General features: G+C 44.4%; 1 protein-coding gene across 4 annotated transcripts; it reads right to left on the reverse strand.

The window, feature by feature from the left end:
* Positions 1 to 334: 334 nt before the first annotated feature.
* Positions 335 to 24024, reverse strand: LOC311103364 (mitochondrial Rho GTPase 1-A). 4 transcript variants are annotated; one of them, XM_084144926.1, is made up of 20 exons: positions 23580 to 23742; positions 20112 to 20252; positions 19789 to 19832; positions 19644 to 19697; positions 19388 to 19440; positions 18177 to 18285; positions 16604 to 16705; positions 16278 to 16376; positions 14061 to 14169; positions 13082 to 13202; positions 12497 to 12581; positions 12119 to 12264; positions 11826 to 11926; positions 11497 to 11627; positions 10994 to 11077; positions 9745 to 9867; positions 9187 to 9389; positions 7773 to 7895; positions 4803 to 4934; positions 335 to 1682 (listed from the first exon to the last, which is right to left on the reverse strand). In XM_084144926.1, exons 1-20 carry the CDS (start codon positions 23614 to 23616, stop codon positions 1565 to 1567), a joined length of 2115 nt encoding a protein of 704 aa, XP_084001052.1. In that variant the 5' UTR covers positions 23617 to 23742; the 3' UTR covers positions 335 to 1564. The 4 variants fall into 4 exon arrangements, with proteins under 4 accessions (XP_084001052.1, XP_084001049.1, XP_084001051.1 ...); XM_084144923.1 differs by lacking the exon at positions 4803 to 4934; XM_084144924.1 differs by lacking the exon at positions 335 to 1682 and having other exon boundaries at positions 4803 to 5994; positions 23580 to 24024.
* Positions 24025 to 24344: the final 320 nt, after the last annotated feature.

Consider the following 24344-nt stretch of genomic DNA (forward strand, 5'->3'; position numbering starts at 1 on the left):
TTGACGTTGACTGTGTGTGTTTGTGGAACTATATGCGCCTGCCTAGCCATTATATGTACCCGCATTTTAGTTGTTAGTCCACTGAGAATTTTGAGCTCAATGAAGAGTAAATTCTTCTTCAAAGGATTCAATGGTAGTAAAATCAGGCTACACTTGAAATGACATTTTGTACAATGAAAATGTAAGTATGGTGGATTTTAAGAAATCAGATGACTCCAACCACATTTACACACTTTTCTGATCCTCTGCTAAAAGATAGGGAATAGCTTGAGGGGGGATATAATGTATATGTTATGAATGGATCAAATAATATTCCAGAGACTTGTATCAGATCACACAGTTATTTATTGTAAATGCTTGAAAAGTCAACAATGAGAATAAACAGTTCCATCCATGGTTCAAGGAAGGAGTCAGAGGTGCACTGCATGGCTGTTAATAACATACTGCAATCTGTAGGCATAATAGTGTCTAACATAAAAATAGAATCATAATTTAAAGGAAAAAAGCAGAGGAAGAAGCATATACGGTCATGATAATGTTGTAGTCTTTTGTCTTTCAGAGTAAGTGAATGACGGATGTCATTATTAACGGCTTTGATAATACTAGATATACAAAAATACATGGAAAATGAATGTATTAACCTCTTGAAGTGGGTCTGTTTCATGCAATGCTGAACAAACCATTCAAAACAGATAAACCAAAGAAAAGAAACAGGTTAATAAATGAATAGCAATTGAAACCCGTGCACGAAACCCTTGACCTTTTCAACGTTAAAAATGGCTTTGACTTTGCAGCTCTTCCTGTAGGCTCACTGTTGAGGTGTTACAGAGCTGAATGCTTTATTCACTGGCAAGCTTTGTTCGCGCTGTAATCTGGTTGGGTATTTCTCTTAAGTACCCGAGCAATATATATATATTTATATATATACACAAACACATCTATAAACAAATGTTTTCAGTCCCTTTTGTAGTGAGTTGTATACGGCTGCCTTCTTTGCTTTCTCTGGCTCTGGGGGTCAAACCAGCTAGCTAATACTGACCTGTGAAAAGGCCGGGTTCTACACAGATTTAAAAACAACCAGCAACTACTACTGTCTGACCGGGAGAAGAAAAAAACCCAAGACTAGACCAGATCACACAATACCAGAATGCCTGCAGTAGATTGATTACATGGTGTTCAATACACACAATGTGAGTTTGTGGAGACTTTTTTACAAATAAAAAAATAAAAAAAACCAGAGTTTGCAAAAGATGACTTGTAAGTCGCTCTGGATAAGAGCGTCTGCTAAATGACGTAAATGTAATGACTAGTTTCAAATATATAAAATCCATCTATGATTTCTCGGTTTGTTCCCTCTCCGGTAAGGTGGATGTGGGATCAGGGCTGGTTCAGATGGGCTGGAAGTTCCGTTTCATTCAGTTGTTGTCTCTTTTTTGGGGAAGGGGGGCAGAAGATTGTGGGATGTTGGAGGTCGTGTTTTCTTTCAGCGAGGGGCTGAGGGGTCAAAGGGCAGAGACCTGTGGGGGGGTCAGGGGTCATATCATGCATCCTGTGTCTGTCTTGATCATCGATGTTTGAGGATAGCTCTGTACATGGCGAAGCCCAGGACTGCAAACACGGTGGCCCCCACGCTTGCCCTTAGCCAAAACGTAGAGCTCTTCAGGTCTGCCTGAGCCATGTGCCTGAGAGAGAGAGAGAGAGTTGGAGAAGGAGAGAGAGAGAGAAAGAGAGTCAGAAAGAGAGACAATAAAGCCTCGTTTCCAGATCTCATGGGAATACGTTGACAAATGACAAACAAGTCATGTTATCTGAGCTTCCTAAACAAATCTCTACATAAAACTGTTAGATAGTACCTCAGTAGTAGTACAGATACAACCTCTTTACACAAAATACTGTCTTCTGAAAATGAGCTCGTCTGTGATAGCTTGGTTAAACACAATATACTGTCTTCTGAAAATGAGCTAGTCTGTGATAGCCTGGTTAAACCAGACTGAATGCTGCGCTCACTATTGTTTCACTTCCCTAGAACGGTGAGTGCAGCATTCAGGCTGGTTTAACCAGGCCAAGACTGATGCTAGCAGTACCACATACACTGTAACATGTGGGTGGCTGTTACTTAAACATGAACTTTGTTTGGTCATTTGGTCAATCTGACAACAACTACTATATATGGGGTGAAACCCAAAAGGTGAGGGAAGTAAAGGTGGGGCTATGGACAGAAAGGCTGAGGGATGGGGAGGAGGTTCTGCTGGGGAAACAGAAACAAGAGAAAAGCACCAAGTCTGATCACGTTCAATAGGTGCACAAGGTGGAAATGAATTTTGACTGTACTGATTGAATATAGTGCCTCAGTTTCTAGGCCCACTGAGCACAAACCTGGCTATAACACACAGTACAAACAGTATGAAACACATCAACAACATGGAGGTAAGACAGGAGGCTGAGAGTGGAGGGGAAGAAGGGGGGGGTGGGGGGGTGAAGGAGAGGGAGGGAGGCGCTCTAGAAGTGCAGAGGTAAGCAGAAAGCTCTAACAACTTATAAAATTGCCAAACACAATCGCTTGTGCTCACACACACACACAGTACTCAACAACCCATTAATCTTCACAGTGACACCTGACAGACTCCAACAGCAGCAGAAACCCATTCAAGCAGGAAGAGAGTCCTTTAGATATAGACAACTGCCATCCTGCTTAACCTAGACATGTACCTCAGAGGAAGATCAATACCTTCCTCCCACCGGCATACTGCCCAACAAAGCTTCTTCAGCAAGCAGCCATACCCAATACCTTCCTCCCACCGGCATACTGCCCAACAAAGCTTCTTCAGCAAGCAGCCATACCCAAACCTGACCAACCAGCTACTAGTATGACTAAGACCATCGACCGGTACCTTCAAAACTAATGATAGATACCCATTAAAAAAGGTAGTCAGTGAGTTACAACAGGGACACTGGGTGAAAACAGATCAAAGGCTGTTGTTTATGAGGCTAAAGTACGTAGATGTGTAGCCCTGATATGTCTGTACCCTTCATTATAACCTTGTCTTCATACATTGGGGGAAAAAAAGTATTTAGTCAGCCACCAATTGTACAAGTTCTCCCACTTAAAAATATGAGAGAGGCCTGTAATTTTCATCATAGGTACACGTCAACTATGACAGACAAATTAAGAAGAAAAAAATCCAGAAAATCACATTGTAGGATTTTTAATGAATTTATTTGCAAATTATGGTGGAAAATAAGTATTTGGTCACCTACAAACAAGCAAGATTTCTGGCTCTCACAGACCTGTAACTTCTTCTTTAAGAGGCTCCTCTGTCCTCCACTCATTACCTGTATTAATGGCACCTGTTTGAACTTGTCATCAGTATAAAAGACACCTGTCCACAACCTCAAACAGTCACACTCCAAACTCCACTATGGCCAAGACCAAAGAGCTGTCAAAGGACACCAGAAACAAAATTGTAGACCTGCACCAGGCTGGGAAGACTGAATCTGCAATAGGTAAGCTTGGTTTGAAGAAATCAACTGTGGGAGCAATTATTAGGAAATGGAAGTCATACAAGACCACTGATAATCTCCCTCGATCTGGGGCTCCACGCAAGATCTCACCCCGTGGGGTCAAAATTATCACAAGAACGGTGAGCAAAAATCCCAGAACCACACGGGGGGACCTAGTGAATGACCTGCAGAGAGCTGGGACCAAAGTAAGAAAGCCTACCATCAGTAACACACTACGCCGCCAGGGACTCAAATCCTGCAGTGCCAGACGTGTCCCCCTGCTTAAGCCAGTACATGTCCAGGTCCATCTGAAGTTTGCTAGAGTGCATTTGGATGATCCAGAAGAGGATTGGGAGAATGTCATATGGTCAGATGAAACCAAAATATAACTTTTTGGTAAAAACTCAACTCGTCGTGTTTGGAGGACAAAGAATGCTGAGTTGCATCCAAAGAACACCATACCTACTGTGAAGCATGGGGGTGGAAACATCATGCTTTAGGGCTGTTTTTCTGCAAAGGGACCAGGACGACTGATCCGTGTAAAGGAAAGAATGAATGGGGCCATGTATCGTGAGATTTTGAGTGAAAACCTCCTTCCATCAGCAAGGGCATTGAAGATGAAACGTGGCTGGGTCTTTCAGCATGACAATGATCCCAAACACACCGCCCGGGCAACGAAGGAGTGGCTTCGTAAGAAGCATTTCAAGGTCCTGGAGTGGCCTAGCCAGTCTCCAGATCTCAACCCCATAGAAAATCTTTGGAGGGAGTTGAAAGTCCGTGTTGCCCAGCGACAGCCCCAAAACATCACTGCTCTAGAGGAGATCTGCATGGAGGAATGGGCCAAAATACCAGCAACAGTGTGTGAAAACCTTGTGAAGACTTACAGAAAACGTTTGACCTGTGTCATTGCCAACAAAGGGTATATAACAAAGTATTGAGAAACTTTTGTTATATACCAAATACTTATTTTCCACCATAATTTGCAAATAAATTCATTAAAAATCCTACAATGTGATTTTCTGGAGAAAAAAAATCTCATTTTGTCTGTCATAGTTGACGTGTACCTATGATGAAAATTACAGGCCTCTCTCATCTTTTTAAGTGGGAGAACTTGCACAATTGGTGGCTGACTAAATACTTTTTTTCCCCACTGTATAATACTGGAGGCTACAGCAATCTCCTCCCCCAACAGTGCTTGCCGTTGCCACATCAACATCCACCATACCTGTATCTACCCAGCCAGTGACAAACAGCTGTCCCTTAGCCCCCAGTCTGTCAGTCTGTCTCATGCTGTGTTTTACCTGGCCTGAGGCCCATTGGGCTGGACAGAAGACTCCATGTAGATAGACTCCTCTACATTACTGATGGCGTGAACCTGCTGGATCAGACTGCACTCCTCGTCATCCAACAGATAGGCTCCCACATCATGTAACCTTGTACACACACATACACACACACGCACACAGTAGGGACGTTCAACGCCAACCCCACACACACCGGGCCATGACACCACCGCAGAACACACCCCACACCACACCTTGCAACCTCTCGGTCAAACACACCACACAAGGCCAAAAACCTTGTCCAATGCGATAGCTGAGTGGGAAAAATATGCCAGCCGAATAAATTACAGGCTTCAATCTTGAGACTCATGGGGATACATGGTTAGAAAATACTGTATATTCAGCTTGCTCTCCGAATTTGTTGAAATAGACTACTTTGAGTCATTACATTATATTTTTTTATATATGGGGTAAACCGAAAACAGCGAAGATTCAAACCAATTAGGTGTTAAATACTATAGTATCTCAGCTAGTCAATGTGGTGTGGCGTAACCGCCTTCAATAACTTCTGTTTTAGTGGCATGCCATTTCTGGTGCGTTAATTCTCTTCTCCCAAGGTTAAACAGCCATTGACAAAGGAGTTAGCATGTAACACAATAGTGTTATAAAAGGCATGCCTGGGCCCCCAGAAGCCATTGTAAACTCACTAGGAACCATTGTAAACCTCCCAAACCATATCAATACATACAGTAACTTACACTGCCACAAAACACACACTATTTTATAAGCATATACAAGCACAATGAAATGTCAACCCTGCAATGGTGAGCCCCCACGAGCCATCCAAACCCTGCACATCATAAACCACACACACTCAAACCCCAAGCACTAGCCTAGTTCCCATACTTCCCAACGCTCAAAACAGACTGCTGATTTGAGTGGCGCCTATGCATAGCCTTCCATAGGGGGCGGTGTCAAGCTGAAGACTAAGGCAAGCCTATTGGAAGGTTAGACAGACAGACAGCGTCTACACAGACAGACAGCGTCTACACAGACAGACAGCGTCTACACAGACACACAGCGTCTACACAGACACACAGCGTCTACACAGACAGACAGCGTCTACACAGACAGTGCATGCAACTAACAAGAGGTAAACACATGCAACAGGAACAGAAAGAGGGGCAGCCAAAAACATGCGTACGAACATCTATAGGATGAAAACAAGAACAAAACACGACAACGGAAACACAATTCAATTAAATGTGATCGATACAGTGCAAAATCACTTTGTAATGAATGGTAGAAAATCATTTGTCATACAAATTAAAATGTTTTTGTTAGTAAAAAAAAAGTTTCAACCACAAGAGAACCAGGATTGTAAAGAAGATATAGTCTAATAAAATGTGTACATGAATTAGGTTGTGTTGTGATAACACTAGGGCTGCAGTATGAGCCAAGTTTGAGAGTTAACTTGTGCACTCACTAACTGTAAATCGCTCTGGATAAGAGAGTCTGCTAAATGACTCAAATGTATATGTAAACTTAGGACCTAACATAGGACCTTATATATAGGCTAACTTTATCTTGTGGGTGTAAACTTAAGGTGTGAGAATCACTTCACATACAATCAAACCTCCAAACTGAAAACATCATAGAAATCAAATCATGCACATCTTTGGCGGTCGAAACAGTTCAATGTCAAAGAGTACTCAAAAATATTGACATTTATAACATGCAATTTGAACCAAATATCAACATCTACTTTCGTACAGAGAACAACCAGCCATCCTACCCAAGCTGAGTTCTATGAGGCTTTCAGTTTCACCAACAGCTTCAGTGGGGCGAAATGTAACCAAAACAGAGAGATCTGCAAGGTGGCGTTCCTCCCTCACGCACTATGCACATTAGTCTTTAGTACAGATTTACAGTTTGCATATCCACTTCACATGATAGAAACACCATTCTTAAACGAAAGGGCCATGTTGGCTTCAACATCCACTTGTATGCTTAACTCTCAAAAGATTAATGACTTGACAAGCAACGTACTTTTTTTTAAATCTTAAAGATCCATGCATTAGTTACTTCATGATAGACTGCACCATGTTGCTACAGAAGGGTCATCTACCCACAACCCATCGCCAACTAGACACGTTAACAGACCGCACACATGCATCTTCACTTCAGACTGGCTCAAATGGAACGCAACACGACCACACCACACGGTTACCTCCCTGGCTAGCACCACAGGTGTTAGATGATGGTGCAGTGTGGCATATAATTGGGTAAGGCGCTGCGTCACGGAGGTGAGAGCGGAGTGGGAGTGCTGCGTGAGGCTGGAGCAGAGACGAGGAAGACACCATCACAATCACATTACAACTACGCCACCTTACAGCAGACCTATAGTATCGTGTTACCTTAGCCCAGGAGTTCCCTAACTTTTTCACTCAGCACCATGTCTATTTCTATGGGCACTAGCACTGTTCATGACACGAACTGTTCACAACCCTCTTGTTGGTGGAGAGAATTTTGCAAGTTTAAAGCTTATTTCCTGCAATTCTACACATTTTGTCATTTCTGGGGGTGATTATAGATAGATGGTGTCGGTATCATTTGAATTTAATTCATTTTGGAGTAGAACGTCCTTTTAAAAAGTCACCAGAACTGACCTTCTCACAGACCTTCTCACACCTTCTCCCCAGTATGAGTATTTGGAATACAGTCTTATAAACCCACCCATCCAGTCATATGAAATTCAATGGAGATGCACAATCAGGCCTAGAGATCGAAATAAGAACTCAGAATGTCTAAAAATGTCCAGTTTTCCATTGTGGATATGCAGTGTAAACCTGACTATGAGGAAGCATTGAGGGAGAAGAGGAGAAAAGCCTTCACCCAGGTTAGAAAGCTAGGGTCCCACCTCCCACCTCAGGGGCGTCAGAGGGGGAGAGAGAAAGAGAGGGGACGGGCAGTATATGCAGTATGGACCTGTTCAGAACAACACTGTAGAATTTGGCCTTTATAGTTCTCAGTAGCTGGGACCGGAGGATGTTCTGACAGATGCAGAAGGTGCACCTGTTGCAGGTACACATGCAGCGGAGCTTGGCGTGGCTGAGGAGACACAATCACAACACACACAGGCACGCACACATAAACATACACAAAGACGAAGTCAGATCCACATTCGTACACGTTTCCATGGAAACATCACCATGGGATGGCGGAACCCTGAAAGACAGACCCTGTTCTAGCACCACATGGGGGGCTTGAGCTTTGGGTGACTGAGTTATGAACAATAACTCCATCACTAACAAAAGGCAAAGAAGATTCATTACTTTACTAAGTATATTAATACAGAGAAAGTGGTAAGTACTAAGTACATTATGAAAGTTAGGTGTCTTGAGGAAACATTATTTGCGGTACATGGCATTTTTAAGTGTGGCTAATGTTGGCCTCTATCATCCTTAGGGAGAAGAGGGGAAAAGCCACAGAGAATGAAGGACAGAGTGGCAAAGAGAAGAGAAAGATGAGGGTAATTCAATAAAAACAAACTGCTAACCCGTCTCAGAATCGCCAGATTGACCATTACAAATACATGGAACTAAACCATTATAATATTCCCTGTTGGACTGAGTTATACAGCATGAGTCACTCTGACCTACAGTATATCTGCAGCCGGAGACTGAGTCACAACCCATTTTGCACTGTACTGAAATAGTATATTCCAAATACCCAATGAATGCAGAATACTAGTAGTGCCCTAACTACATAAAGAACTGTTCACTATCAAGAGAGTTGTCTGAAACAGATGAAGTACTGTAGTGTATAGAGCAGAATCTGCTGATTATTTCTGTAAAATGGTTTCCTCCCAGAGTCCAGTCAGAGCTAGGGCCTGGATTCTTCGCTATAGGCCTCTATGCCTTTGGAAAGCCAATGGTTTTAACATTAGACAACTGGAGTTCTTCCCTGTAAAGCTGAGATTTAAGGCTCAATTAAATAGACATTAATCTAATCCAATTGCTAATCTCCTAATTAAGTAGCAGACTAACTCTGCCTCTCATAAGACTGTCAACAAGTCAATAACACCCTTACAGTACAGCTGACTGGGTAGACTTCCTTCAAGGCCAAAGGATTTGCAGTGGATTACCTTCGTTTTGGGACTTCAAAAGGACTAGTCATTATCTTACAATTAAACTTACCGTACCACAACACATTGACAGTGGCCAAGAGTAAGGACCTGAAATACAACGGCACCTAAAATATCTCACTCTCTCAGGGGTGTCTGGAGACATCATACAGGACGTAACATGAGGTCACATAGGGCTGGATGGAGGAAAAGACGATGGGGGAAGTCAGAGGATGGGATTAGGACCACTGTGGTCTCTTGAGGGGCTATACTCACGGGTACATGGCCATGGTGGTGAGTTTGGTGTAGAGGTCTTTGTTGGGGGCGTCCACCGTGTTGCAGGTCCAGGGTTGGGGCGGGTGCAGCTTGTGCTTGCGGCAGAAGTCCAGCGGGGTCAGGCTGTAGTGCTGGCGCGCCTCGTGCAGGTCCGACTTGGAGGCGATCATCATGCACGGCGTCTTGCTGTCCATGAAGTATTGCTGTCATAGGTCAAAAGGTTAAAGTTCAGAGGTTAGTTATGAGAACAAGACTAGATAAGGATGGTTGATATTATAAAATGTTGGTAAACAGTTGCAGAAGGTGAAAAGCTGAAAGCGGAGAAGTCCCTCTTTATTCCAGTGTAGTGAATGAAGGATCAGGGACCATATTCACAAAGCGTCTCAAGAGAGTGCTGATCTTGGATCAGTTTTGCCTTTTAGATCATAATGAATAGGATTATATGGACAAGGGGGACCTGATCCAAGATCAGCCCTCCTACTGTAGAAACATGTTGTGAATACAGGCCCAGGACTAAACTAGGACTGATGGATTTGATACATTAGGTAGTGTACACACCTTGTAGACCTTGGCGCAGTACTCAAAGGAGCGTGGGTTGTTGACGTCATACACCAGGCAGACCACGTCACACGCCAGGTCTTCCTCTGAGAGGAAGTCAAAGTCTGGCATCACCTCATGAAGCTACAGGGAGAGAAAAGAGGAGAGAAGTGGGGAGAAGAGAAGGGAGGTGTGAAGCGGGGGAGAAGAGAAGGGAGGTGTGAAGCGGGGAGAAGAGAAGGGAGGTGTGAAGCGGGGAGAAGAGAAGGAAGGTGTGAAGAGAAGGGAGGTGTGAAGAGGGGAGAAGGGAAGGGAGGTGTGAAGAGGGGAGAAGAGAAGGGAGGTGTGAAGCGGGTGAGAAGAGAAAGGAGGTGTGAAAAGGGGAGAAGAGAAGGGAGGTGTGAAGCGGGGGAGAAGAGAAGGGAGGTGTGAAGCGGGGAGAAGAGAAGGGAGGTGTGAAGAGGGGAGAAGAGAAGGGAGGTGTGAAGCGGGGAGAAGAGAAGGAAGGTGTGAAGAGGGGGAGAAGAGAAGGGAGGTGTGAAGAGGGGAGAAGGGAAGGGAGGTGTGAAGAGGGGAGAAGAGAAGGGAGGTGTGAAGCGGGGGAGAAGAGAAGGGAGGTGTGAAGCGGGGGAGAAGAGAAGGGAGGTGAAGAGGGGAGAAGGGAAGGGAGGTGTGAAGAGGGGAGAAGAGAAGGGAGGTGTGAAGCGGGGGAGAAGAGAAGGGAGGTGTGAAGCGGGGAGAAGAGAAGGGAGGTGTGAAGAGGGGAGAAGAGAAGGGAGGTGTGAAGCGGGGGAGAAGAGAAGGGAGGTGTGAAGAGGGGGAGAAGAGAAGGGAGGTGTGAAGAGGGGGAGAAGAGAAGGTAGGTGTGAAGAGGGGGAGAAGAGAAGGTAGGTGTGAAGAGGGGGAGAAGAGAAGGGAGGTGTGAGGGAGGAGAAGAGAAGAGGGGAGAGGGGTGAAGATGGAAGATGAGAAGAGGAAATAGTTGAGACAGTTTAATGTCACAACGTTTCAGCAGAAAGGCCTTTCTCAAGACCAGTCTTGTTCTATAGTATGTAACCCTATAGGTGATTAACATCCACTGTGTAGCACTGAACATATTATTTTCCAGAACATATGAGGGGAAAACACTAAGGATTTACTGCTAGACAGCTGGTCACACATAAAACACAGTATTATGGATTATACAACTGGATTATAATCCATCTCCTAGGGTTTTAATCTGGTTACCGGGCAGAAAGCATGATACTGGGAGAGAGATGCACAGCCTCACCAGTAAGTACTTCTCCTGGCCGTAGACATACGTGGTGTTGATGGAGTAGAATGATTTATGGTCTTCTCTGATCTTCCTCTGTTTCTGTTGAGTAACGCAGAAAAAGACACATTCACGACTCCAAATTGATACAACAGTACGTTTTATTCCTTACTGCTAAATAGTTAAGTTTGAATAACAATAATAATAATAATAGTTAGTTAGTTTACCATGTCTTAAAGGAGTTGGGTAAAACAGTAACAGACTGCCAGTGTCACCCAGGCTACTTAAGAGTAGCTATGAAAACAGAAATGTGTGCTTAGCAGGTAGCAGTGAGCGTTCAATGGAAGAGCCAGGGTCATGTTCATTAGGCACCAAATAGGGAAAAAACAATTAAACAGGGAGGGACTACCTGAATTTGTTCAATAAGAAACAAAAACAAAAACATTTTGCATTGCAATACATTTTGCTGCGGTGTGCCATAATGAATACACCCCAGGTGTCCGGTAGTTCCAGGGACTCACCAGCAGGTTGCGACCCAGGAAGGCCTGCAGGAAGCTGGTCTTGCCACTCCCCCTGGCTCCCAGAATGTTGCAGCGGAACACGCTGCGCTGCGTCTGCTTCTTCTGCAGGTCGATGCGCTTGTTTCGGGTCACTGAGGGAGGAGAGACAGGTCAGGAATAAAGGATACGAGATATAGAGATGCATGAGCGTGCAAACACACACGTAACTCTACTGACTGTAGATTTATAGTAACTCAACACTAATTAGGTTTCAAATGTGCAAACAGAGAGGCCACAATAATTCACACCAACACACGACACAAGCACATAAACCTAGTCACGCACATTACCTGTGATGGCTGCTGCCTGGGACTCCTGCTCACAGATGATTGAGTAGCCAAGGTAGCCCAGGTACTCCAAGCAGCGCTGCACATCCAGGTACGTCGTTAACCTGGCCAATCAGACAATTGAAAGCCTATTAGTGTGTGTCTGTCTGTGGGGGGCTTTGGTACAAATTTACGGTAGCATTTAAAAGTGAAGAAGTTTGAGTTTCAGCAAAGCGCTGTATAACTGCAGTACCAAATCATTAAAGTTAGACAGATAGAGAGGTAACAGGTGGTACAGGTATGCTGGCCGAACTCACGTCCACTGTGACAGGTATCCCTGGTAGGTGATCCAGCCCTGGTCGTTGGTACACACTGTGTTGTTGACGTCGGGACCCCAGGGCATGTAGGGAAACACTTTGAACAGGTCCTTTACCTCATCTGGAGACAAGGCACAGTCTCTGTCCTGAAACACACACTAGGGTTAGGACCCCTGTTCTAATAATATGATAGCTTTGTGTAGGGTTGCAATATTCCGGTAACTTTCCCAAAAGCCGGCTGGAGGATTCCCTCCCTGCTTATTCCCTCCTGATTCCAGGAAACTAGCACCTGGGATTTCGGGAAAACCTGTGAATGTTTGTCTGTGTGAGGTAGAAGGTAAGACAACAGTAGGAGGAGTCATGTCATCCTAGACTTACTTTGTCGTGCTTGTCGAAGACACTCTGGAGGAAGAGGTACGCGTTGTGGTTGAGCTCGGTGGTGCAGTCAGCCGGTATTTTTAGCCTGGCACGGACAACAGAACATTCCGGATTCATCTCATTAAAAGTGCTATGGCTAAACTGGCATTGTTCAAAAGGCTCACCCTGGGAAAGAACTAGTGCTACTTGCAAGTCATAACAAGTCGCGTAAGATGCACCCACAGACAACTTGAGCGTTCAGTAGGTTTTATCATGGTTAACATCTTTGATACAGTGTAAAGATAGTGAGAGCCTGCAGAGCAGATGTCCTTTATTTGCTATTGACTGAAACTGAATTGGGGCCAGAGAGTCATTGTTATGCGTGTCCACCCTTAAATAAAACAGGTGTATATTTCCCTCTTTCTGCCCAGAGGTAAGAGTTGCCCATACGTACGGCAGGGTCGTGTTCTTTAGGCACGAAATGGAAGAAAGCGCTCAAAGTTATTACTATCTACACTTGTCCAATAAGAACAGGTTGTTTTTGTTTTCCGGTGCAAAGCGTTTTACTACGATGTTCCCTAATGAGCATGACCCTGGTCCACTCACAGGGGGAACAGGTATTCCTGGTGAAGCTCCAAGTCGTCGTCGTAACCGAATCTCCGCAGCACCGTCCAGGTGGTCTCGTGACGCCCCCTCTGGATGAAAAGTGTGTGCAGGAACAAGAAGCCTAGCGGCCAATCAGGATGAAGAATGGACACAAGTCAGAGATACACCCAGACACAACGTTTGAGATTGACAGAGTACACTGGTAAAGGGTTATTAAAGATGTTATTCATGCATGACCTTCAGTGAAGGTTACAGAAGAGAGAACAAGGGAGAGTGGGCAGAGAATAGAGAGAGAGATTGAATGAGAGAGATGCAGAGAGAATAGAGAGAGAGATTGAATGAGAGAGATGCAGAGAGAAGAGAGAGAGAGATTGAATGAGAGAGATGCAGAGAGAATAGAGAGAGAGATTGAATGAGAGAGATGCAGAGAGAATAGAGAGAGAGATTGAATGAGAGAGATGCAGAGAGAAGAGAGAGAGAGATTGAATGAGAGAGATGCAGAGAGAGAGAGATTGAATGAGAGAGATGCAGAGAGAGAGAGATTGAATGAGAGAGATGCAGAGAGAGAGAGATTGAATGAGAGAGATGCAGAGAGAATAGAGAGAGAGATTGAATGAGAGAGATGCAGAGAGAATAGAGAGAGATTGAATGAGAGAGATGCAGAGAGAATAGAGAGAGATTGAATGAGAGAGATGCAGAGAGAATAGAGAGAGAGAATGAATGAGAGAGATGCAGAGAGAATAGAGAGAGAGATTGAATGAGAGAGATGCAGAGAGAGAGATTGAATGAGAGAGATGCAGAGAGAATAGAGAGAGAGATTGAATGAGAGAGATGCAGAGAGAATAGAGAGAGAGATTGAATGAGAGAGATGCAGAGAGAATAGAGAGAGAGAGATTGAATGAGAGAGAATAGAGAGAGAAAAGAGAGAGAACAAGTGAGTGACTGAGTGAGAGAGGGAATGAAGGGAAAGCATACAGACCTTTGAGCGTGAGTCCGTTGTCCTCGACTCCGTCCGTCATGTTCTTCCTCACCACGTTCTTGACATCCTCTAAGGCCTGGGGCGCCAGGGGCATGTTGAAACACGTCCTCTACCACACACACACACAACACACCATGTGTCACCCACACAGAACGACTATACCCAAACAGAACGACTATACCCACACAGAACGACTATACCCACACAGAACTACTATACCCACACAGAACGACTATACCCACACAGAACGACTATACCCACACAGAACTACTATACCCACACAGAACGACTATACCCAAACAGAACGACTATACCCACACAGAACGACTATACCCAAACAGAACGACTATACCCACACAGAACGACTATACCCACACAGAACTACTATACCCACACAGAACTACTATACCCACACAGAACGACTATACCCACACAGAACGACTATACCCACACAGAACGACTATACCCACACAGAACGACTATACCCACACAGAACGACTATACCCACACAGAACGACTATACCCACACAGAACGACTATACCCACACAGAACGACTATACCCAAACAGAACGACTATACCCACACAGAACGACTATACCCACACAGAACGACTATACCCACACAGAACGACTATACCCACACAGAACGACTATACCCACACAGAACGACTATACCCACAGAACTACTATACCCACACAGAACTACTATACCCACACAGAACTACTATACCCACACAGAACGACTATACCCACACAGAACGACTATACCCACACAGAACGACTATACCCACACAGAACGACTATACCCACACAGAACGACTATACCCACACAGAACGACTATACCCACACAGAACGACTATACCCACACAGAACGACTATACCCACACAGAACTACTATACCCACACAGAACTACTATACCCACACAGAACTACTATACCCACACAGAACGACTATACCCACACAGAACGACTATACCCACACAGAACGACTATACCCACACAGAACGACTATACCCACACAGAACGACTATACCCACAGAACGACTATACCCACAGAACGACTATACCCACAGAACGACTATACCCACACAGAACTACTATACCCACACAGAACTACTATACCCACAGAACGACTATACCCAAACAGAACTACTATACCCACACAGAACTACTATACCCAAACAGAACTACTATACCCACACAGAACGACTATACCCACACAGAACGACTATACCCACACAGAACGACTATACCCACACAGAACGACTATACCCACACAGAACGACTATACCCACACAGAACGACTATACCCACACATAACGACTATACCCACACAGAACGACTATACCCACACAGAATGACTATACCCACAGAACGACTATACCCACACAGAACGACTATACCCACACAGAACGACTATACCCACACAGAACGACTATACCCACACAGAACTACTATACCCACACAGAACTACTATACCCACACAGAACTACTATACCCACACAGAACGACTATACCCACACAGAACGACTATACCCACAGAACGACTATACCCACACAGAACGACTATACCCACACAGAACGACTATACCCACACAGAACGACTATACCCACACAGAACTACTATACCCACACAGAACTACTATACCCACACAGAACGACTATACCCACACAGAACGACTATACCCACACAGAACTACTATACCCACACAGAACTACTATATCAACACAGAACAAGAGTGAAAAATGAAAGCCTGCACACGGCACAATGCTGCTTCCAAGTGCTTTAATTGGACCTGCACTCAACAATAAATCACTCAACACACATCACCTAAACATATGCCTGGTGAGACCAAAACAGGCAAGAACCAGTCTATTCCAACATATCTGACTCAGCTACTAATGTATTGTGGTTCGTGCTATATGAAGTCACAAGGAGATATGTATACAGCTTGGCACCATTTACTAGAGAAAAAAAAGGTTTCTAAATCAACGACCATTACATCTTGAAACCTGCCCTGTCTGCAGGCTACCGGTGAACCCACTAATAACCTATCCCTCCCTCTCTCTTCCACTCCAGTTAAAATAAACTGCCATTGGAAAACATGAAGTAAATCAGGTTCTTTCACGTCGGCCAGCTCAAGCACACAAGTCTGCAGCTAGAGCCAAGAAAGGTTTTCCCACAAGGTTCTCTTTTCCCACAGTGAAAATCCTACCTGGAAGAAGTTGAGTTCTTTGTCGTTGAGGATGCCATCGTTGTCCAGGTCCGACACTTTGAAGATGCGAGTTAGAGCCTTGATGCAAGACAGCTTCATCTGAAAAAACACAAAGTACACATTTGAAATATGTGCAATATAAGATTTTTGGAGAGATAAAAAGTAGATGTTGCCTGTGTACCCATGGTAGGGCCAGGAAACTTTCCTGAATGCGTAACCTGACCAAGAAAAACTCTGGATCCTAGCTTTTGGCTCAAAGTTTTTCCTGATCAGGCTACATATTTAGGGACAACTCTAGGCCCCTAGCTACCCTCTGCCCTCCTCACCTCCTTCTCCTCTGGGCAGTACAGGGGTCCTGTAGGGTGGAGCACTGCCTTCTGGGCATAGTAGAACAGCTCTGAGATGTTCTTCAGGTTTTTGGCAGAGCACTGAGAAACACAAACATACAGTAACCTCAAAACCAGCTAGAACAATCCACTGAGAAACAGACACCTGCCGTGGTCTAACAACCATGTATTGGTAAGGAGACAGGACACCATTATGTTCACTTTAGTAACATCTTTACAAAGCTAAAACCAATTGTGTTACAGAGCATTATGGGTACAGTAGGACATCAGCCGCCACTGTTGTACTGTGTAAACCATGTGTATACGACAAATAAAGCTGACTTATTAATCACCTATCCCACTCTTCTTGAACTACTTCGTTATACACATCAATTGGTTCTCAATAAGCTTGAGTTGTTGCATTTAGGTGCATTGCAGATTTATGGTGCTTCAGTGAAAAAACACTCAAGCCAGCAAAACCAACCTCTTAGTGGTCTAAATGAGGTCATGGAAAGCAGAATGTCATCTCTCAATATGAAACTAGGGTCCAGAAACAGCCAGGCTATAAACACCGGTGGCGTTGCCATGACAAGTGGCTAATTCCACACAGGGGGAAAGAGAGTATACAGATGTTAACTATGTATAGACTGAACAGTGTTGCACCACGTACAAGTAACCATTAACCTTGTGCAGTACAACTGCATAACGGATCCCGACCAGGTTGTCACTTTAACACGTCTGACTTTCTGTGTGTTTGCCTTCAAACACATCTCCAATGATATCTCTGTACGTGTGTTCCAACACATCGTCCCCTCCACCTCTACTCCTTTTATCCTGTAACTAATCTAGCCAGAGAGGACATGGTATGACTGGGCTGTCACATGAGACCAATGGAAGAGTAATGTAGCCAACGACTTTCCTCCATGATAGAAGTGCGTCTCAGCACACAGTCAGCACACAGTGCACACACTCACTCAGTCAGTCAGTAGAAAGACACAGAGGGTTCATGTTCATTAGGCACCAAATAAAACAAAACTGACTGAAAAAGGCTCATTTACTATGTGGACTTGGCCAATAAGAAACACATTTGTATTTTACGTTGCAAAATGTTTTATGTTGTGTGCCATAATGAATACTGCCCGGGTCTCTGCAGCAGAAAAAAAGGCTCATTTACCAGCCATCAGATTCATTCTAACTGGAGTCAGGAGTTAACTGAAACATTAGGAGTCTCCAAGCCCAGGGCCAGCAGACAACCAACATCACAACGTCAACGCATCAATTTTATTTTTTATGGCGTTTTCAGCTGTTTGGATTTCAGAACCGGGATAGAATATGAAACCATTGTTGATCAAAGTTCTGTAGGCTTGAATTCCATTCATCAGGTGATCAGAGACCCTTTAAATACATTTCTAGAGGTTTTATACCATTTTGATTGAGCCTCAACTCAAGTGTAACACAACAACTTTCATTAGCCTAGCTATATGGTCATTCTCAATGTACTCTTGCTAGGCACTTGTCAGTTTAGCCCCAAAATGGCGGCGTTAAACAGAGTCACCAGTCAGTGTTCTCTTACCTCCACGCAGGTCTCGATGTCAGAGTACTGGTTCATGATGGGCAGGATGGTCTCCATACTGCTGTGTTCTACCAGATCTGACTTATTCCCCACCAGGATCAGTGGTACCCTGCAACAACATCATATCTGATCTTATATAATATATGCCATTCATTCCAAAGGACGGGGGAATTTAATTGGCATTACCAATGGAGGAGGAAGGCACAGTTAGGGCTCTGAGAGAACAATCATGAGAATATCTCACAATGGAATATTTTGTCCTCAGGGGTTCCAGCCTCTGCTCCACCAAATAGATGGTCAGTGTCACCTAATTGATCAAACCTTCAAGCTATGTCATACTAAACTCTAACAGTAATCCAGGCAGATTTAGCCTTGACACCGGATCCTATTAAATAAATCCAGGCTCAATCCAAGGCAATGTTAGGCAATGTCTGGCTGTCTGCCGGAAAACACAAAGCAGAATAAACTCTATGGTCCTTTAAAACCTACCGTATGTAAAATATTGTGTTCTATATGGAAAAGAAACATAAGGTTACCAACATTAGGACTGTTTTCCTCAGGAAATGTAGTCTGCTTCATGTTTTGTTTCCTTGCCACGATACCTCAGAGTATCGTGATACTGGTATCGTGACAACCCTAAAACCAATGTTGTCTGGCTGTCTGCCGCTATACAAACTGACTCAACATACTGTATAATGGTACATTAAATCAATGACAGGAGACAGAGGGGGCTGCAATTACATTTACAGCTAAGAGGTGACAACAACATTGTCCATGACCACCTGCTTCCCCTATGGAAAACCGATCCATCGTATCGCACTGTCTTACATTATATAGCCTTTAGTCATTCAGTCACCTTTCCTCCATTATCACACAGAGATGGAGTAGGTTACACAAACAGGTACGCAGTAGTGTACTTTCCCTTGTCATTGTCATTGTCTATGACATAACTGGTCCATATAGCAGTCTGGCCTTATAATGAATGGCATGTTACTGAGATGACTAGACACCTGTTTCAATCTACTAAGTGAAATATGGCAAAGCTGTCAACAACTACACCGCCACTTTTACTGTTGGGGCAGTCTTTTCCAAAGCCACTGGGGATTTAGTAGCAGACTGTATACAGTACCCCCACTGTCCCTGACCCCAAGAGGAGAGACACACCCATGCAGACACCACGTGCACACTGCACACACACCCCTCGCACACACCTGCTATCCTTGTCCGTCCTGTCATTTATGAGGGGAATCCAATGGCTTGTCACCTAGGAGAGAGAAAACACATCAAACCCTGCTACAGCTGCAAGGCCAAGACTCAGAACACAGGCCTGCCCTGCACTCTCTTTAATTCAATGTGGCCGACATGGTGAACAGAGTTAACAATGGGCGGGCAGTGGCTGTTACTAAATCAGGACATCTGAATGTCAGTTATTCTTTGTCAGAGGGAATGCTTGGTTTATAAACTGACCTTCTCAATGGACTTCTTGTTGTTGACTGAGTAAACTATGCAAATAACATTTGCCTGTAAAAAAGAGAAAATGTTATTCTACTTTGGTAGGGATACATTTTTACTTTATGGGGATAATACAAGACTCAAATGGTATCCAACCAACCTTCGATATTTCTTGATACAACTGCTCGTCTGACTGTTCTGCTTCTACACACACAAGACAACAGAGCAACAACATCAAAAGACAGTATGATATTGCCTTGCCAATCTGACACGTCTCCTACTCCAATGTCTTAAGTACGGTCAGTAAATCCATTCAAATATCTGAATTCATAGAACAGTTTCCAGCCATAACATGCATTGACTGAATCACAGGTCTGAACAATAATAGTCTGTTTGTATGGGCAGTCTAGTAACACTGAACAGTTTTCAGTGTTTGACATTCAGTATTGATTGATGTTCAGGCTGTATGGTCTGTGGTGCTACCTGAGTAGTCCACTATGTGTGTGGGGACTCTCTCTGGCGTTACATCTGCTGGGATGGTGATCTCCTCCGCTCGAAGGGGAACGTCGTCAGGGAACTCCTCGCTGACCAGTGACATGATCAGAGACGTCTTCCCCACTTTGGCTGTGGAGACGAGAGGACAAGTGTGAGTCAGACAGAAGCATCAGTGTGTGATTGCAATCAGGATACCCTGGTTCCAGATCTGTTTGTGCGGTCTTGCCAACTGCTACAATCATTGTCATGTAACAATGACAGTGACCGTAGGAGTTGGCGAGACAGCACAAACAGATCTGGAACCAGGCTACAATGAGGAGATACTCCCTGTGATGGAGATTCTCTCTCACAGGGAGACATCATCAATTGAGCTTTAGTGTCACCTCTCAACATTGTACCATGCAATGTGCAGGTTTCAAGTTTTAATGTCACGTGCACAAGTACAGTGAAATCCCTTACTTGCAAGCTCTCTAAACCCAACAATGCAGTCATCAGCATCAATATAGAACTAAAAATAACATAAGGTAGAGCGAAAACATGAGAAATATAAATAATAAGAACATGAGAAGTAAGTAAGCTATATACAGGGTCAGTTCCAGTACCATATTTACAATGTGCAGGGATACTGGAGTGATAGAGGTATATATGTATAGGAGTAAGGTGACTAGGCATCAGGATATATGATAAACAGAGTAGCAACAGCGTATATGATGAATGTATGTGAGTGTGTGTGCGTAGTCAGTATAAATGTGTGTGCATGCTATGTGTGTGTGAGCAAATGAAGTGTGTGTGTGTAGTGTCAGTGTGCAGAGTCCTGTGAGAGTGCATAGAGACAGAGTCAACTCAGATAGTCCATGAGGCCATTTTGTTAGCTATTTAGCAGTCGTACGGCTTAGGGAAAGAAGCTAATCAGGAGCCTGTTGGTGTCAGACTTGATGCAACGGTACCGCTTGCCGTGCGGATGTATAGAGAACAGTCTATGGCTTGAGTGGCTGGAGTCTGCACGTGACATTAAAACTTGAAACCTGCACATTGCATGGTACAATGTGGAGTCTTTAACAAATTTCTGGGCCATCCTTTCACACCGCCTGATATAGAGGTCCTGGATGCCAGTGATGTACTGGGCTGTCCGCACCACCCTCTGTAGTGCCATGCGATCGAGGGCGGTGCTGTTGCCAAGCGGTGATGCAGCCAGTGGTGCTCTCAATGGTGCAGCTGTATAACTTTTTGAGGATTTGTATGCCCATGCCAAACCTTTCTAGCTCCTGAGGGGGAAGAGGTTGCGCCTTCTTCACAACTGTGCGTGTGTAAGCCATTTTAAGTCCTTAGTGATTTGGACACCGAAGAACATGAAACTCTCGACCCGCTCCATTGCAGCCCCGGCGATGTGGATGGGGGCATGCTTGCTTGCCACCCCCCCCCCCCTTTCCTGTAGTCCACGATCAGCTCCTTGGTCTTACTGACGTTGAGGGAGAGGTTGTTGTCCCGGCACCACACTGCCAGGTCACTGACCTCCTCCCTGTCTCATCGTCGCCGGTGATCAGGCCTACCACTGTCAGCAAACTTGATGGCGTTGGAGTCGTGCATGGCCACGCAGTCGTGGGTGAACAGGGAGTACAGGAGGGGACTAAGTACACACCCCTGTGGGGACCCCGTGTTGAGGGTCAGCGTGGCGGAGGTGATGTTGCCTACCCTCACCACCTGGGGTCGGCCCGTCAGGAAGTCCAGGACCCAGTTGCAGAGGGAAGTGTTCAGTCCCAGGGTCCTAAGCTTGGTGACGAGTTTGGAGGGGGACAATTGTGCTGAACGCTGAGCTGTAGTCAATGAACAGCATTCTCACATAGGTATGTATTCCTCTTATTTAGGTTGGTGAGGGCAGTGTAGAGTGCAATTGAGACTGTGTCGTCTATGGATCTGCATACATTACAGACTGTTAGACTGATGTGTTGAGTTACTGAAGTGTGAAGATAAGAGCAGCTGGCAAGCATGAACAGGGACTAGTTAAGTGTTGGAGTGTCTTATTGAATTCCATGACTTGATTGAATCCAGCACCACAGCGCACAGCCAGGGGACAGAGGACTGCAGATACAGCACAGAGAGGTGCAGTTCAGATACATTTTAACATGCATCCTTTTATCATACCATAACCATTGATCTAACACCAAATGGAGGGGTCTAATCAAGCTTGGTTCAATTTTCCTGCAGTAGCTTTCACCTATATCATGTGTCAGATCAGTGAATGGGATCCTGCTTCAAGGACGGTAGGACAGTTCATCAAATTCAAGAAGAGCGGCAGCCTCTGCAGGTACATGGAAAGGACTTGTATCCATGGACACTTGAGCTGCGTTTACACAGTCTGGCAGCCCAATTCTGATCCTTTTACACTACTACTTGGTCTTTTGGCCAATCAGATCTGCTCTTTTGCCAGTAATTGGGAAAAAGTTCAGTATTGGGCTGCCTGTGTAAAATGCATCCTTGGTTGCTGTGTGATATCACCAATGTTAGCATACACACGTACGAGTTTTGGCTGCCCTCTCAAGAGACCTGTCAGCAATGCCAAAGAGAATGTGTCTTTGTAGGTCAGCCAGCCAGCTGCATCACACCATAACTGAAGTATAAATAGTCCTGATATAAACAGATGTGAGTGTGTGAGAGAAGAACACTTGATAATTTCCCCCCTAATTCACAAGTTCCTTTAAAGGTCTCAGTTCTATCACATACTACCCACGTTCCCACAAAATGTGATCATTGACAATAGTGGCTCTCAAAACAAATGTAAATGGCTCTCAAAACAAATGTAAATGGTATAGCTTAAAGACTTATGCATTGTGGATATGGGAGAAGATGAATGTAAATGAAATAGGGCCCGAATTTGCAAAGTGCACTAGATGTGGCTATGGGGACTGGCGAGAAGTGTATTGTGGAGGCCAAAAGCTGCAAAGTGGCCAAATGGCTAAGATATACGGAACTGAGCTGAACCTGATTTCTACTGGTTCCATGGAATGGAATGTCAAGCTGATCGATAGTGCAAAGCGCATTCAAGGTTGAGTGAGTGTTCTATTGATATGATCCTAACCTACATTACTAGCTAGCTAGTTAAATGCTGTGGCTAGAAGCTACACCCAACATACTTTAAATAACTACAGCTACTGTGTGCTTATTACTAATTGAACAAACCAAGTCTTTATTAACTAACCAATCATATTTGACTGCGGTATTTGCTAGTTAGTTAGGTATTTTGTGAAACGTTTTCACAATGTCACATTGAATCAGTTCGATGCAATGTTATCCTTCGTTGTGCGGTCATTCAAGTACAAAACACAACCTAGTTGTAAATTCATCTATACAGCGTATTTTGAGTCTTCATTTAATGTATTCCGAGTTACGCTAGCTAGCATGCTAGCTAATTACAGTAGGCATCAAGCGCCAGCTACATTTAATGAATCAGCCACTTACGTTCCCCGACGAGTAATATCCTCACGTCCTTCCTCATATTTGCAACTGTTTTTTATTCACAAATCAATAAAGTGTTTGTTCTTTCATAAATATCATCTATTCGTTCAGATGCCGCCCTACAGCAGTTTATTTAATGCCAGGCCTGCGCAGTCTGAACTGCGCTGTCAAACTGTGGTCGGCGCCTCTTTCTTTGTAGGACAAAACGGACGGAGGAATTTCTCCGTTATTTCGTGAGCTTTGCTCCCGTTTTTTGTACAATTGAAGTACCGCGCTCAACAGCGATACACACTTGTTAATGACATAATTGTTTAAAACGCTATATTCCTTTATTTTCGCCACTTTCATGACATTTTGCACTAAATATTTCAGACGCACGCCTCCTCCGGCTGACCTCCAATACCCGGCAACTACGGCAAGCAGTAGCAGACAAACGCTGTCGAAACATAATAGACAACACATCTGCTACCCTCTAGCGACCATGTGGTGACGTTGACTTGGAATTCTTCTTCTTCTTCTATGGGGTTTAACGGCGGTTGGCATACAATGTTAATGGTGCAATACCGCCACCAGCTGGACGGGGTATTGAATAAGGAACACACACAAAACATTTCGGGAAAGAGGGAAAACCTCCGTTTCCACTATATTCCGTCCAACCCAGTCACCTGCGCGCAGATTTTCCTGCTGCCTGTCTCCTTTCCAAATAAGACCTGACTTAGAATTAAAATGTAGTGGCTTGATTTGATTATATTGTGAGATGATGGAGGA

Source organism: Coregonus lavaretus (genome assembly GCF_964263955.1).
Source record: "Coregonus lavaretus genome assembly, chromosome: 2".
Classification (NCBI taxonomy): domain Eukaryota; kingdom Metazoa; phylum Chordata; class Actinopteri; order Salmoniformes; family Salmonidae; genus Coregonus; species Coregonus lavaretus.

Bases quoted from the DNA above. Each gene is read 5' to 3' on its own strand.
- LOC311103364 (XM_084144926.1), bottom strand. From the start codon at position 23,616: ATGAGGAAGGACGTGAGGATATTACTCGTCGGGGAAC. The intron at 19,441-19,643 runs GTCAGTTTATAA...TCTCTCTCCTAG, and splicing joins ACAAGAAGTCCATTGAGAAG to GTGACAAGCCATTGGATTCC. The intron at 13,203-14,060 runs GTCTGTATGCTT...ATTGGCCGCTAG, and splicing joins CAACGGACTCACGCTCAAAG to GCTTCTTGTTCCTGCACACA.